The sequence below is a fragment of the Penicillium hispanicum genome, assembly GCF_028827665.1.
Source record: "Penicillium hispanicum strain IBT 35686 chromosome Unknown utg000001l_segment0_segment0, whole genome shotgun sequence".
Classification (NCBI taxonomy): domain Eukaryota; kingdom Fungi; phylum Ascomycota; class Eurotiomycetes; order Eurotiales; family Aspergillaceae; genus Penicillium; species Penicillium hispanicum.
In genome coordinates, this window is record NW_026623193.1 from 2,875,576 (window position 1) to 2,891,552 (window position 15,977).

At 51.8% G+C, this 15,977-nt stretch overlaps 5 protein-coding genes across 5 annotated transcripts; 2 read left to right on the forward strand and 3 right to left on the reverse strand.

Annotated features, from left to right (window-relative positions):
* Positions 1–416: 416 nt before the first annotated feature.
* N7459_001105 (PAPA-1-like domain-containing protein) lies at positions 417–1,670 on the forward strand (the record flags this gene model as incomplete). Its single annotated transcript, XM_056940290.1, has 3 exons — positions 417–1,188; positions 1,252–1,358; positions 1,410–1,670. The coding sequence occupies 3 exons, from the start codon at positions 417–419 to the stop codon at positions 1,668–1,670; spliced, it is 1,140 nt and encodes a 379-aa protein (XP_056804570.1).
* Positions 1,671–2,174: 504 nt separating this feature from the next.
* Positions 2,175–2,472, reverse strand: N7459_001106 (uncharacterized protein; the record flags this gene model as incomplete). Its single annotated transcript, XM_056940291.1, has 2 exons — positions 2,175–2,350; positions 2,418–2,472. The coding sequence occupies 2 exons, from the start codon at positions 2,470–2,472 to the stop codon at positions 2,175–2,177; spliced, it is 231 nt and encodes a 76-aa protein (XP_056804571.1).
* Positions 2,473–2,762: 290 nt separating this feature from the next.
* Positions 2,763–9,713, forward strand: N7459_001107 (uncharacterized protein; the record flags this gene model as incomplete). Its single annotated transcript, XM_056940292.1, has 1 exon — positions 2,763–9,713. The coding sequence occupies one exon, from the start codon at positions 2,763–2,765 to the stop codon at positions 9,711–9,713; it is 6,951 nt and encodes a 2,316-aa protein (XP_056804572.1).
* A 558-nt stretch (positions 9,714–10,271) lies between these two features.
* On the reverse strand, positions 10,272–11,486 carry N7459_001108 (DUF4050 domain-containing protein; the record flags this gene model as incomplete). Its single annotated transcript, XM_056940293.1, has 1 exon — positions 10,272–11,486. The coding sequence occupies one exon, from the start codon at positions 11,484–11,486 to the stop codon at positions 10,272–10,274; it is 1,215 nt and encodes a 404-aa protein (XP_056804573.1).
* Positions 11,487–12,507: 1,021 nt separating this feature from the next.
* Positions 12,508–15,369, reverse strand: N7459_001109 (ATP-binding protein; the record flags this gene model as incomplete). Its single annotated transcript, XM_056940294.1, has 1 exon — positions 12,508–15,369. The coding sequence occupies one exon, from the start codon at positions 15,367–15,369 to the stop codon at positions 12,508–12,510; it is 2,862 nt and encodes a 953-aa protein (XP_056804574.1).
* Between the last annotated feature and the right edge of the window lie 608 nt (positions 15,370–15,977).

Below are 15,977 nucleotides of genomic sequence, written 5' to 3' on the forward strand. Positions count from 1 at the left end.
GTGAGTCCCCGGCCCTATGCCGTGCCCTCTGTGATTCTCCATGGCCATGAAAATGGACCCTATCCTTCCTCAATTCCCCGGAGCCCCGAGGAACACGCCAGGAGCACACTTCGAGATCCCTACCGGGTTGCGCTTTGTTCGCACCGGTTGCAAATCTCCAGCGTGGCGTCCAAGACATGCTAGACCTGTGCCTTCCCGGTTTGCAGAGCTTGCGCTCGTCCGGAGATGATTGGGCGCCTACTGCCATTTGAAACCTTCACTTCACTACTCCCCTCGCACCTCCGCGGATGCTCCTTAGGAAGTCTGTACTGCCACACACTTTACATGTTGACTTCCCCCCACATCCTTCCCCTCCTCCAAAGTGTTACTGCACTGCTCTATCCCCCAGTCCCCTCAATCTGAACACCCTCATCACCATGGCATCGCGTCGCTCTCGTCGATCGCGAGGATCTCAGGATGAGCCCTACGAACCAGAGGCTGACTTGAGCTCCAGACCCACGAGACAAACTCGCGCTACTGCTGCTCCGGCATCAGTCACTGTCTCACGATCGTCATTGGACTCGCCCGAAGAGCCGCGCAGATCACTCCGACTGACTCTGAAAATGCCCGCGGGCAAATTGCGAGAAGCTACCGGCGGCCGCTCTGGACGGCGCTCGGTCAATGTGTTTCAGGAGAATCCTATCGTCTCTGGTCCACGAACCAGCCGGAACAAAAGAAAGATAGTGGAGGTCCCAACTACAGATGACGAGGACATCGAAGACCAAGAAGAGGACGAGGTCGAAGATGAAGATGCCCCCGGCGAAGATGACGAAGATGCAGATGCAGACGGTGATGTGGATATGGATGACATTCCGCCCCAGCCACCGGTAAGGCGAGCTGCTAAAGCAGCTGCGCCGGCTCGTGGAAAAGAAGCCAAGAGCGTGGAAGCCAAGGAAATGGAATTGGAAGAGGAAGAGGAGGACGAAGAGGAGGAAAATGTCTCAGACACCGATTCCGATGCTGAGGGAGAGCTTGACGACCAGGATGAGAGCGCTGTTCCAGATATCAATGTTGACGACCTGGATGAGGAAGACGAGGAAGACGACATGGACGAGGATATGGACAGCGATGCTCTTGCTATGGACAGTGGCAAGATGACCAAACGCCAACGAGGAAATCTAGGCAACGATTTCCTGCAACTTCCAATGGGTAAGTACGCCAATTTGCAAGCTGTTCTAGACACTGCCAAGAGCCCAACTGATCATTGGGCAGAACCCCAAGTGAAAAAACACCTGACCGCCGAGGAGCGTGCCATGCGCCGGGCTGAGATGGCTAGGCGGAGAAAGAACCTGAGCGAGAAGCGAAATGAGGAAGAAAAGGTACGCGAATGAAGAACAGACTGAACAAAGTCAGTGACTAAACCTGGGCAGATGGATACAATCAACCGGCTGCTCAGAAGGCAACCTCCAAAGCGACGTGGTCGCGCTGCGGCCACCGAGGGCGCCGAATCAACCCCTGCCGATCAAGAGCCTGCAGAGCTTGAGAAAGCAGATCCTACGATGGTCCGCTGGGTCAGTAGTGCGAACGGTTGCAAGGTTAGCGTGCCAGAAGAATGGCTCGGCACGCCCGCAGGCCGGACATTTGGAGCCCCCATCGCGAATGGAAGTGGGAAATTGGTGGAGGAGATTTGATAATGCATTGCGTCAAGATCGGAACGAGGCGTATTCGGAATCGTCTTTTGAGTTACTGGGTACAGGCTGGATCATATCTGTCGCTGAGGACCGGTCAAATTCGGCTATCCTTTTTACGAAGACATGGCGTTCATTTCTTGTTTATCTAGGCCAACGAGCTACAAGTCGGGCATTTAAGCATGCTGTAATATTCACCATGAGCCTCTAGGTCCATCTTTTGATAACTCAAGACAGTAAGCCACTGCGATTTTGGGCAAATTGAGCTCCAAGCTCATCAATCGCTGACGATTAACACTGCCCGTGACGTGTAAACCTCATCCACGACGCAAGCGAAGGGAGTATGACCAAGAGGTCTGCGCCAGCGCAGCATTCGCCGGGACGAGGCCGAAATTGTTCAAGATGAAAGGCGAGCTTTCAAGGCTCTTGCTCTAAGCCATGTTTAACAAGTGCCATGCTTGGGTTACGGAGTCGTGTTTTATCCCAAATCGAACGTCCATCATACCGTCATTTGCTCCTTTCGGTCTCGGGTTTCGCGGACGGTGCGGAAGTTGTTGAGGGTTCGTTGGCGGACGTATCTGCGGACTTCTGAGGAGTCGTCTGGCTAGGTATAGAGGGAGGCTGGCGACCATGTGCTCTCTCAATGGCAAGGTCCTGAAATGCCGGTTGGAAGGTATAGTAGCCTGCGGAGAAATTTGACGTTAAAACCAAGCGCCGGGCCGATTGCGGTGAGAGGAAAGCAAAGAATACCTGTGAAAACGCCAACACCGATTGCCAGGACGGCAGGTAGAAGATTGCGACTCATGCTTGAAAATGGACACCAGTGTACAATGGAACAATGGGAGCTAGTGCAGTATTGCGGATGTCGGCAGACGTGGAGGTTGGAGATGTTGCGGGTCCGCCCGTTATCGTCGCCTGATTAGCAGCCGGCGCGTCGAGTTGTTCGCTTATCGACCCGACGCGTCTTTCTACACCTGAAAAACCGACTTCGTTGGCCACCGTGTTGGTTGCTAGGTTGTATCATCCTCCACAGCCGTGCTCTCCTTCTTTCACGACTCAATGACACCCTAGAGATATGGGCCATCCCCGCCGAGGATGCAAATGGAACCATGGCGGAAACGAGGGTTTGTCCCAGACTCGGATGAGGACGACGATGTCGACACGCCAAACTCGGCGAAAACGGACGTCAACAACACGAATGAGACTGACGATTATGTCGATCTCGAATATATCCCCATCCCGGCGTCGATATTGAACTCGGAGCCGAATGACTCTGCGGAGGAGAAACACGAACAAGTGGAAGAAGTGACCGATCCAAAGACCTCCGGCGCTCAAGATGTCCTTCGTGGCTCAGTCGAGCTTATCTCGAGTCCTGTTGCGGAGGAGGTGCGCTCAATTAAGAGGACCACGCAGCCGAAACACACTGCGAATGCAGCCGAGTCTCAGTCACCAAGTACTTCCTTTGACGAGGAGACACCCTGGCCTCGACGTGGCCTTAAAACATACGGGAAGCGATCTTCAGCAACAAAAAAGACTAAAACTGACGCAAATGACTTTCATGATACCCCCACGAAGCAAGATGATAGAATTTGGGAAATCCCCAGTTCACCCGCGGTGCAGGATAGGCCTGCGCGGAGAACACGACCCCGAGAATCTATCACCAGATCCTCAAAATCTCTCCAAACCTCGTCACCATCAGTTAAAAGATGCACAAAAGCCTCATCACCAGAGCAACTCAACAATTTAAGATCATCACGAAGCTCTTCCCCTGATGAGTTGGATGTTGTCACGCAATTCCCTCCTAAATCACCACAGCGTCACGCCGATGAGGGCCAAGTCAAAGCTTCAGCGCAGCAAGAGACCTCGGATGATTCCCCATTGTCATCCCCTCCGTTATCGCTCCAATCGCCTCCTCATAGCCCGGCAGAGGTGGCTAACACGGCTACGATAGCACCCCAAACGAATGCTCTTAGCCAGTTTCTGCCTAATACTGAGATTCCTGAAGAATTCATGGAAGAACTTTCTCGACCAGTACGAAGATCTTTTCGGGAGCGTAATGCAATTCAGCTACATCCCTATGCACTCGAAATGGCGAAATATCAAAAGCAAATGAGAGACGGAGGTGTGAGACCAATTCGAATGGCCATGGAAACGCAGAAGCAAGACACCTCCGGAGCTACGGACGAAAGCCAGGAGCAGGATGCCTTCAACCCTGATACACTTCGATCAAGTCCCCCTGCTGAAGAGTTCCTACCTCCAGTCAGGCACGCACGACAAAGGGACGGAGAGGCTGCTCTTCAGGAAAATCGGCAACTCAATCCGCGGTCTCCCATCCGGCGAACCCTCTCACACAAGCGTCGCAAGAGGTCATACTCCGGCACTTGGAAAGACGGTCACCGTGACTCAGACCCTCGCTCGAGGCCCGAAGTGGTGATTCGTCTTGGTACGCACCCGTATAATGGCGGAGGTGCCTCTGTGAATGATATCCCGTCCAGTCCGCCACATTCAAGGAGTGCATCGTCGGCCACGCCGACCCCACGCGTATCAGAAGGCTTCCGATTCCCTCCGGGATTCACACCACCGCCAACAACGGCTACTGGCGAAAACTCCAAAACAGCAAGCCCACGTGTTAATGATCCTAATGTAGAAGAATCATCGAGCTCGGATGCTGGCTCTGAGGATGAAGCAGGATCTGTTTCATCCCAGTCGTCGTCTGGAAGACTACAAGACACTGCTAAAGAGCGAGAGATTCAGAGAATGCAGCGACAGACTCGAGGCGTTCTCCCAGCATCATGGGTCCGGCTGAATGAGCAGCAGCAACTGGAGCAACAAAAAGTAGCTCAGATCAAACGCAATGCTGCCTCCAACCGAACGGATGGGAAAGGGGTCGCCAAGAGGATAGTCCGAAAAGCTGGGCAGTTAAGAGGATCGACTCCAACCCAGCAGCGCCCTCTGGTTGATCTTGGAGACTCTGACGAAAGCGACGAAGTCGATGAAAATACCAATCTTCAGAACGTTGAGCGCGATGCAGCTGATGACAGACTGGCTCAAATTGTCGGATTTGATAATCCGTTCGACCAGGATGGAGATATCATGGAAGACAATCGGATTGACTACATGCTTCCAACCATTCCTCGCGGTCGATCAGGCCTCCACAGCCAGCGTGAAAGTTTGAAACGACCAAAACTGAAAGAAAGCACAGCTTCCAAGGAACGGCATGCAAAGAAGGCCCGATTGAAAAGGCAGACCAGAATAACTGATGCTTCTTACGGGGCTCGTCGGACGAAACAATCTTCAGTCCGATCAAGGACAATACCGCGATTGAGTATCTTGGATGCGCCTGATGTGAACTCTCGGCCTCACAAAGAGCAGCCGCAATTTCTCAGAATTGCTACAAGGCTCGCTCGCTCACGTCGGGATGCAGGAAGACAAAGCCCTACACGAAAGTTCTTGCAATTAGGCTCGAAGGACGATACAACGGATGCAAACCAGTCATTGCGAGATTGGCGAAGGGGAGCCATACGTCAAACCAAAATCGCTCAACCCCAATCGAAACCTCGAACCAGTCAGTCACTTGCGAACCTCACTCATCGAACTAGTTCGACTGCCCAGGAGTCTCGAGTCCCAAGCCGATCTCCTGTCCATGAACCAAACGTGAATCCTGATGATCAGTCCATCGAAGAACTTATCACAATTCGAAGTGATGTGATACCTCGTGCACCTACTGTGCCCGCAAATTATAATGCCGAAGCTGCTCGGTCCACTCAAGCAGAGAAACGAGGGAACCAATGGATAGTCCGCAGAAACGTTGCGATCTCATCCTTGCAGCGGAACAATACTCGTCCTGCTGCGACTAGCTTAGCGGGCCCCGGTGAAAATCAGTTGGCATCACAAGCCGCCTTCCGGCGATCACTGAATCTTCTCAACCGAGATTTTCGACAAAAGCACAACTATCGGGGCTCCAAACCCAGTCTGACATTGGATCGATACATTGCCGAAAATGTTTCCTCGAACGACCCGGCTGACGTCTCCTCAACAACGTCTTCCACATTCCAACCAGGTTTTGCAGTTGACAATGCTTCTGCTCCTCATCCCCAACAAATTGGTCGTCGCATGAAGAAGAACAAGCCTAAGCGCATTAATATTGAGTCGGATGACTTCGTCCAAGATAGCGAACAAGCGGTATTGGTTTCCGATGACCCAGATGCCGTGTCGACCACCGACTCAGTGGCCATTCGTCCCACGTCTTTCATCGTTGGTGGGCTTTTCAACTGGCAGCGTTCGTACTCATTGGATCTGGGAGTCACGCCTTTCCCTGAGGGTACCTTTTTCCATGAATCGACATTCATTGGCAGCGGCGAATTTTCACGCTCGTTAAATGTTCTGAAGCGAGATCTGGATCATGATGCTGGGTCATTCTCAATCCCCATCAAAGATCGGACTGCGCGATGGGGTGCATGGAATGAAGCGGTGTCCTCGGAGATGGGGTCTGTATTCGAAATGATGACCGATGGCGTCGAAAGCAGTGTTATCTCCTCTTCTGAGTTGAATTCTGCGTCAAAATTGGCTTCGGCATGGTCGACATACCGGTCTGTCATCCGCTACGTTACGGAGACCCTCACATTCATCGATCCGGTCGATCGGACAAGCTTCGTGAATAGAGCAATAGGGCTGGCGTTCAAGCTGAGGGACTCGATGGCCAATTTTATCACTGGCAAGCAATACAACAAACATGGTCTTGTGAAGCTTGCATCCTACAACTTGGTCTTCGCAAATCAGATCCGTCAGATTGCCTCCCATACGCTCGTCGACTGTATTATTGCCGAGGATTGTTTGAATCTTATTAAGATTTCAGCAAAAGATACTGTTGAACTGATTTTGGGCGAGGCTGGAACGACTGAGCTTCGGCGCCTGTTTGAAGACAACAAGAAATATGAACGACGAGAGATGGGTCTTCGTGAAGACTTTCCATCAGCAGAATCTTACATCGTCGCGAAGCAACTGCTGCACAGCTCGGAAGTTTTCAAAGGCGTTCTTAAGGATTCCCAGCTCGAGGTTTGTATTGAAAGAATAATCCGCAATCAGATGGATGTGAGAAATTTGGAACGAGTATGGTCTAGCATGTCTACGCTGCTACCGTTGAATGAGGTCGATTATTACGGCATCGCACGCCGGGAATCCCGCTTCAAATCCGTGGATGACAATTGGGCGCTCGTTCAAAGGCTTCTGTCTCCTGCATTAGACAATTACGACACCAATTCTGCCACTCAGCCAATCTCCTATAATGCTTACTGCCGAGCACTCTTTCAGCGCTGTCACCGCCTGATAAATGTGTGGGGCTGGAGAGATTGCAAGCCTGTCCTCGACGCTCTTTATGACTTTTTTGCTCACAAGACTCTCTACAATTTGAAGCTTGAAGAAAGCCGCGGGTCGCCTTCATTCCTTGATGAACTTGATAAGAATCCTTCCTTGGATGTCCGACCTGGAGAGCCTTGCTTTCACACTTTGCTCAAGATCATCGCCAGTGGCTTGCGATTTTTGGCATTGCGTTATGACAAGAAAAAGCTTCGAAACTTCGCCTGGCGCTTGCTGCCTAACCATGGCCGTGTCTATCCGAAGGAGAATCCGTTGCGGCATGAAGATCTAGATGCTTTACGAAACCATCACGACCTTCTCTGTACCTTGTACTGGGTCGTTCCTCATGGATTTAGGCCGCGGTTGGAGACTATCCGAAATCTAGTCAACCCAGCCACCTCGCATCGCGAAACGTGTAGCATCAACATTCGCTCCTGGATAAGGCTTGTTCGATTCAAACTATCGACTGACGAGGATGTAGCGGAACTGGAGCCGTTTGCTAATTGGCACAGCTACTTCCTGACTGAACTTCGGCAGCAACACTCGATTGCTCGGAAGGAGATCGAGAATCAAGGCAAGGCTGATGCGTGGGCTTCTCAGCAACTCATTGAGAGCACAATCACCCAGAATCAAAGGCAGATCGAGTCTTTGTTGAGTATGGCTCTTGGTGGATTGCAAACTGCCGTTGAGCTAGCGCCATCGCTAGAACATGCCCATCAATTGATTTCGAAGACTCCTTTTGAGCATATATTTGGGCTGTTCAATCCGAAGCTCGCACGCATCAATGTCGTTGTCGCGGAGGCTCTGCAAGTAATAGTGGCATACACTCGGAAAGATCCAACTGCTTCGACTCTTGCTGCAAATGATGCCGTTTCTGCGGCGGCTCCGTCCACCGAGGATGATAGCCAGGAGTTTGAAGGCTTTGACGACTGGAACGAACTTGATGCCATGCTGGTACAACAGGATCCACTCAGTGAAGGAATTGAGCATGTTCAAAAAGTTCTCCATCCAATTGTTTCTCGCTTCGTTTCCAATTGTTTCGGTGAGGACCACTGCCCCGAGGATGCGATTTTGATGAACATTGTGGATTGCTGGACGTCTATCGCTCAGATCCTGGCTCGTCATGGACTCCGGCGCTGGGACAATTACCTGAGTCCTTTTGGAGATGAATCCTGGACTAGGCTCCGCGAAACACTACAGACGAGAAAGTTTGCACCCCAATTCCTAGCTTTGTGTGTTGAAAAGGACAAGCAAGTCCTCTTTGATTGTCGTATCCAAGCCATGAGTATGTGGATGTCGTCTTTGGTGGAGCGAGCTTCGATGTTGAAATTTCAGCATCGCCTGACGATGGCACTCTTAAATGGAAGTTCCAGGGATCCTCTGCTCCAGAACCTGCCTTTTACCAAGGACAAGAATGACCGATACAAGATTACGCTGGAAGAGCTAAACCAACGACGACTATCTCTCATATCAAGTCTATTGTCGAACATGCGCGAACATGTTCTACAGATGGAGATATCCGGCAGCCGGAACTTGTCTGTCACAAAGCAAGAGTACTCTGAATTGCTTCAACGACTGATGAATTCCATGAAAGACAACTATCGTGAACTCGGTAATGGGGCCGTGGAGGCAGCCCAAGGAGCTTATGTCGATTTTGTGCACCGGGTCATCAGATTTCTTCAAGAACTCACCAGTGATATCAGACCGGTAGACCCCTTCTTTACAGACCCGGCTCTGTTCCCTCTACCGTCTACGGATCCGCGTTACATAGTCGCCAAGTTGAAGCGCTACGAGCCGAAGCTTTCCTCAAACAAAGAGATGCAGACTCTCATGATGTTCATCCAAAGCATCGTCGAAAGAGCAATTGTTGAACGCCAGCAGAGCCCTCTCGTTGACCAGCTCCATACAGCTATGAAAGATACCTTTGAAGCTGGGCGAGCTGACAGGCCTACCCTTCGAGCTGCTCTTCTACAATGCGTGTTCCCCGCTTACCTTGAACTCGCATTTAGCACGCCTGCTGCCTGGATTCTGAGCCGACCTGTAATCCAGAGCATTACGCTAGCGTTCAAGGATCTATTGCTCAAACTTGACACCACCAACCGGGCTTGTGTTTCCTCTTTGTTGAGAATCTTCAACGCGGTGTTCTATTCGTCGCACCGTGCCCTGCGTTCCCTTTCAAATCGGCCCGTGCGGCTCCAAGATCCCACTGTTCTTGTCTTCTTGGTGGACTTCATCAACATGATATCTTCCTCCCTTGTTGTGGTAGACTACATCGACCGTGTCACCGAGTCTGCGGACGAACCTATTTCCCTCATCCAGTGGTTTCGAGACTTCGCGGTTGCTGTGGCTTCGAATCTATCCGCCCCAGACGCGGATACGGTGTCCAACGCGAGCATTGCGGCAATTTCACCCCCAGAGCAATCTCCGGATAACTCTGAAAGTGGCACTCCCCAACACTTTGCAACGGCTCGGCGTCTCGCTTTCGAAGATCACCAATCGTACCTTCGGAACTGGTCTTTCCATGACGGCAAATACTACTACACCCGTTCCGGTCACGATGCCAAAGAAGTCACTCTCGAGCCCCAGGTCAGCTCAATCATCGAGAATGGGGCTAGGGCCAAGAAGGCCTTCCAAGATGCTACCGCGCAGCTGACTGGTAGTATCCAGAACTTGCAATGGTTTTCGGCGTGAGATGAAAGGAATGAGGCGTCGGTCTACTCTGATACTTATATACTTTTCGTGTTTCTTCTCTGCGCTTGGTGATGTTATGTCATGTTCCATCTGAATTTTTTGTATTTGTTTAGCATTGGCGTCTGGTGATGGAGCATATGGCATTGGCAGGGGGGTAGAGAACGCGATAATGGGCGGGCTGCATTATACTTCGACATGTATACTACACAAGACACAAAAGAAATATCATCAAATCGTCAAGACCTGCTTGTTTTCTCCTGCTTGCCGCTCGGGTCACCCTGCTTTATATGCAAGGTGACCATTCACGGATTATGACACCGTCGAGGAATGATAACGTGACAGTCATGAAAATACTAAGACAAAACCACACCTGCGCGCCGGAATCGACCTTAGATAACAAGAAACAGGGTAAGCCCCACCCAGAGGGAACGCCAGATGTCATTTGGGTAGAAGAACAAGGTGCATGTTTCGCGAATTAGGCCGGCTGGCGAAGTACAATGCAGATGCCAGATGATTTGAATGACCACGTAGACACATGCCAGTACAATGTAGCTGTCCTTACATGGTCGAGCCGGTATTCCCAGATGTAGCGCCGCTGCCAGGCACAGCATCGTGACTACTGGAACCGCGTCGGTGAAACGGGTTGTGAAACACTTTGCGCATGGCACTCGTGATGCTATTCTTGCGCCTGGGCGCTTCGCCACTAGCGCGGTCTGTGTCTTTCTTTGGGACGGTAGCGTTGTCCTCGAGAACAATCGACGAAACAGCCGGCTTAGGTGGCCACTGTCCATCTGCTTTCCAGCCTTGAACCATTGCCTTGGTCAAATCGGCTAGATTGACGGGTATAGTTGGGGTCATGCCTTGCACGACAACTTTGGTATAAATTGAGGGATAGATGGAAGGTACGATGGTTGCCCGGACAGGATTCGTAGCGTCAATGAAAGGCGGAGCGACGGGAACAAGCGGCTCGTCAAGCTCTTGCTCATCATCGCTATCCTCGATGGCGGAAAATGGTTTTATGTCAGTAGACTCTGACCCCGAGGCCTGCGCATCGGGTTCAGTGATGCTGGTTTCAATCGAGCCCTTAGGCTTGGCCTCCTCATCTGGGTCTGGGGCTGTAGACTGCTCTTCTTCCTGATCTTGCCGGCGCTGAAGCTCCTCGCTTTTCTCTCCTCCAGCAATGGACAGCGATGTGTCAGTCTTGGCGGCGAGACCGGCCCCATCAGCCCCCTCATCGCGACTTTGGGGATCCTTGTGCGGGGAAGCTCCCGATGTAGCACCGTGGTTATCTGCAGAACCTCCATCGTCCGTATGGTTGTGTCCCGTCGTCTCTCGAAGTGAGTCCGCGATAACCTGCTTCTTCTCTTTTGCTCGAATTTGTCGCCTTGTCCGCGCGCCCGACCACGCATCGCGCCTGGCCATCCACATTCGCAACCCCTCGTTCCAAGCCATCTCCTCCTCCATGTGCCTACGGCGTTTGCGCCGCAGCTCAACCCCGGGGTCCCCAGACGCCTTCAATGCAGAAGGTAATTCCAGGTCGAGCTCGTGGTCTGATGATTGTGGCTCGAGCTCCGAGCCCGAGCTATCAAATTCTCGGCAACGCCATTCAGAAACTTCGCGGTTTTGACAGAGTATGCCGACCGAGGAACTGGATGAGGTAGGTCGGACGGTTTCGGGATCAGTGGAAGGGTTGAATTCCCAATCGTTGCGGACGACTTCGCGGACGAAGAGTTTGGCTTCGCGAATAGCCGAGTCGCGATCGTTGGAAGTCATGGTGGTGTGATAGCGGGGCGGTGTTCCTTTTTTTTTTTTTTTTTTCTTTCTGGTCAAGTTTCCAGACAGACTCCAGTCGGATGGGTGTGGCCGCAGTGGGATCTGACAATGAAAGGATATTTCCCCGGAGCTGAAAGCCACGCACAAGAATCCTCCACCGTCTTCCGCTCGCGGGGTTGGTGAGGAAAAGAGCTGTTGAGTGGCGGGTGGAGACGGAGGCGATGTCATCGGGGGCACGTGCCCTCGGACCCTTCGAGCCCTGACGATTTCACGATGGATAAGCGCAGGTGGAGGAGGTTAAGAGGATGGAATGATGAAGATGGGGTGCTGTTTGTAGATTCATTGGGCTATACATGGGTATCATGTGTGGGTTGATCTTTTCGGCAGGTGTCGTGTCACTCGGTCCAAATATAGATCTACGATGCGTATGCAACTCTGGAGTTTGGGCATAGCGATCTAACAACACATTATGCAGCTGTTCTGGGGCTACCTGGCGTCAGTTCATGGAAATTCCATTCAAAGATACCTACTAGCTATCTACGTATTCACCAAGACTTGCACCGTTGGTCTCGTCATTTTCGACTATGGATTAGATCAACAAATTGTCGACTAAGGGTCATTCAAAAAGTTCAACTTCTAATCATTGCTCGCCATTGATGATGCGTGAGAGCAACCTATCGACTCTTGGATGGGTGCTGATTCGAAGTCTATCAACGCTGTGAGAGAGTGATGTTGCGTCCCTGCATTGGCATACCAGGGTGATCCCTACTTCAAAAAGCCAGCTAGAATGACTGTCACAGAAACATAACGCCGGGGAACATTCATTGTAACGATCGTTTTTGAAAATGAGTTTGATTTGAGGCATACAATAGAAATGCCGTTTGATGCGATCAGATGCCCTACACAAGTGATTAAATGACTCCCAAGGTGTGCATATTTACTCTTCAGCTGTTGGTACATGTCTATCGTATCAAGGTAGTAGTACAAAAGGATCGTATCCTTCATTTCCGAACTCAAGGCATCACGTTCGGACACGCGCGGTGTCAACCGCCGACTCGCCGTTGACGGCGGGTATGAAGCCCCATCCAGGGCTCTTCTCGCGTCGACCCTTTCGATCACCGTATTGCTCATCGAACTTTCGGATAGCCGACAGCGACGACATATCCTCACTAATTGAAGCGCTAATCTCTTCCATTCCCCGTTCAAAATGAGCATTGGTAAGCGTGCGCCGGGCCGGGTAATTATATGGCTCGTCGCCCTTGTGCTGTGATGCTGCATCGATCTCTTGCCGCACGCATGCGAGAGCAGCAGCCACCGACAGATTCTTCAAATCAGAGCCTGAATATAGCGGAGTGCGGCGAGCCAGTTCTGCAAGATCGACGGAAGAATCCACGATTTCTTCTTTCAAATGGATCTTCAGAATCTCCAGGCGGTCTTTTTCAGTTGGTAGATCAACGAGGAGCCTTCGAGGAAGGCGGCGCAGAACCGCGTCATCCAGGTCGAAAGGTCGGTTTGTGGCGACCATGATGAAAGCTGACATATCACTCATGCCATCCCACTCCCGCAGGAACTGGTTGATCAGCTCACGGTGTGAGCTGCGGTTGCTAGCCCCCGTGCGGGAACAGAAGATGGCGTCGGCCTCATCAATAAACACGACACATGGACTCAGTTTCTTGGCCAGGGTAAAGATTGCTTTCACATTCTTTTCACCCTCGCCCACGTACATGTCGTATATCTCGGAGCCACTCACTTCAAGGACAGTGGCACCACTCTCGCGGGCCACAGCCTTGGCAAGAAGCGTTTTGCCAGTGCCTGGAGGCCCATATAGCAGAAGGCCCGGGATTTTATCGGTTGCCAGAACACCGTAGGTGAAAGCCTCCGGACGAACGAGAGACAAGGATGTCAGAGTCTTCAGGGCATCAATCGTCTCCGGCGGGACGTGGACATCGGCGAAGGTAGTGCGAATGCTTTGAACATCCACCACGCCATTGAGCAACTTTTTCTCGTGTTGGTTGCAGGTCTTGCGCAGCGAGCTCAGCAACTGCTCCCGCCCTTGGCCGTTGTCCCTCTGAATAGTCTCTGATGACTTGGATGACTTTTGCTGCAGCCAATCGCTGGTGACTCGATCACCCTTATCCATGAGCTCGATGCCACGTCGGATGTGTTCGAAGCCGAAAGTTTCGCCCTGCTCCATACTACCAAGTGCCAGGGTTGCAACCCAATGGACCTGGTTGTAGGACCAGAATCTGTCCGCAATACCGGATTGGTTGATGGTCAGTGAGCCTAGCGGCCAAGAGCGATCGCGGAAAATCGCACCTTCCAGACCAGAAGGCGCCTCGTTGAGCCTGTACCTCAGCATGGTCTGGAGATGACGGATGTTGATATCCATCGTCCGCTTCTTTTGATCTTTCAAGAACGTCTTTTCCACCTCCTTCGATTCCATGGCGGGTGTGAGGACCAGCGTTTTTGAGAAGTGGTCATCTAACACATTTTGTAGTATCCGTGATCCACCATCTTGAGAAAAGGCATGACGAAGCTCTTGAGACGTGCTCCCAATGAGCACAATTCTGGAACCCTCTCGTCTCCGATCCTGGATGACTTTCTGCAACAGCCCAATCACTCTGGCACCCTCTCTAGTACCTTGGATTTCGCGATAATCCTGTATATGCACGACGGTGTCGCGGGAAAGCACTGTGTTGGTATTGGCATCGACTTCTGAGAACCCCTCCGGCTGATTGGGAACATCTGGTTTCGCTGATTGACCGACCGAAGAGAGAACCTCGTCTAAAAGACGAATCCAACGTTGTTCTGTGTTGCGACTAAAGCCTCGCGGGGAGCTAGGATCCTGATCTGCCTGGCCATTGATCGACGCCACAAGCGATTTTAGCCCAAGCCAGTTGGGCAAAGCCACATCTCCTGAGTCCCTGTTGGCCTCAATCGTGATGAACCGAGGGGTGCTGACTTCTGCACGGACCCCATGGGCCGCAGCAGCGATATCCGCCATATCCTCGTCACCATCCGCGTCGTTCTCGTCCGCCTCTGGCCAAGTAGCCATGATGTTGGGACGATGGACCTCGTACCCGAGTGAGCGGATGGGTGAAGTGGCGCCGGACTCGGCGAGGTCTTGCTCACTGAGCAGCTGAGCAAGGTCCTGGGCGTTCAGGGTGATCAGATCGGTGTTTAAATCATGAGCAACTCGCTGCACCACGGCGTCCAAAAATGGAATACCATTACTGCCCGGATATTGCAGAACCAGGTGTGACTTTCTTGCTGATGGTTCTTTTGCGTACTGGGCAGGGGGCAATTGCAGACCGGCCCTGATGGAGGCCCTCAATTCATCCCATAGTTCCTCTGCCACTGCATAACGGTTATCTGGTTCAGTCGGCACTCCCGAGGCAGAGTAATTGCCATATCCATGTCCACCGAGGGTAGGATCCACAGCAGCAGCTGGATCATCCTTCGACTTGGCAATTTCGACCTGATGTTGTTGAGGCTCGGCCTGGCCTGCTGAGCCGCGGGATATAGTGTTCCGGTCGGCGAACCAGCTAGGGAGAATCGCCGTTGGTAAAGTCTTTTGTTGTTCCGTTGACTTATTTCTCATGGCCCTTCGCAATGCCGATCCATACGGCCTTGATACCGGCTTTCCCGTTTGTTCAACCGTGGAAGTCGGTGACGAGCCGCTGTCTTGAGCAACAGAATCATCAGTTGGGGCGATTTGACGATTGTCAATGACATCGCTGGGCGAACCCTCGGGTGGATCATGCGATGGCGATGACAGACATTGTCGCGACAGGTGGAAGCGGCGCGAGAACCTCGATGCAGGAAAGCGACGTCGAGCGACGAAATGACGGGGACTTGCCACGCTCAGGCGGACCTGCTGCATTGACGGATACATCCAGGGCATTCAATGCCACCGGAATGGAAGGAATGAAGGCGCGATATCGCGGAGAGCAGATTGCAGCTTCGAGGGAGAGAGACGTGCAGACGCAGTCCTGACAAACCTCCGCGGGAGAATATCAGATCACGTGTGGTCTGTCAGGTCTGCGGCGAATTGCTGCGATCTCACGCCCATGAAATGTGTATTCTTGCTACTTATGGAACATGGAACCAGGCAAGGAAAAATCAGAGGATTAGGCCTGTGCTGATAGGGAGTGAGTTGCTTTATCACTGACAATGATCGATACAAAATAGGAAATGTTGCAGAGATGGACTCGTATTGCAAGTTGGCGTGCCATCGGCTCTAGTTTTCCCTATTTCAAAACAATTCCCACTAATCCATCCACCGCCAGACACCAGTCTCTACATAGGACTGTTGATTGAGAGATTCTCGTTGTCCAGGGGCTCGGCTAAGCCTGATCTTCAGCTAGGATCGTAATCAAGTTCGTGGATCCAATGGCGGTCTCTACAGAAAAACAAGTCGATCGAAGGAGCAATGTATATACTAATAATATGCATCTGGGATTTATTTTCAGCTGGAAATTTATCTAGGAA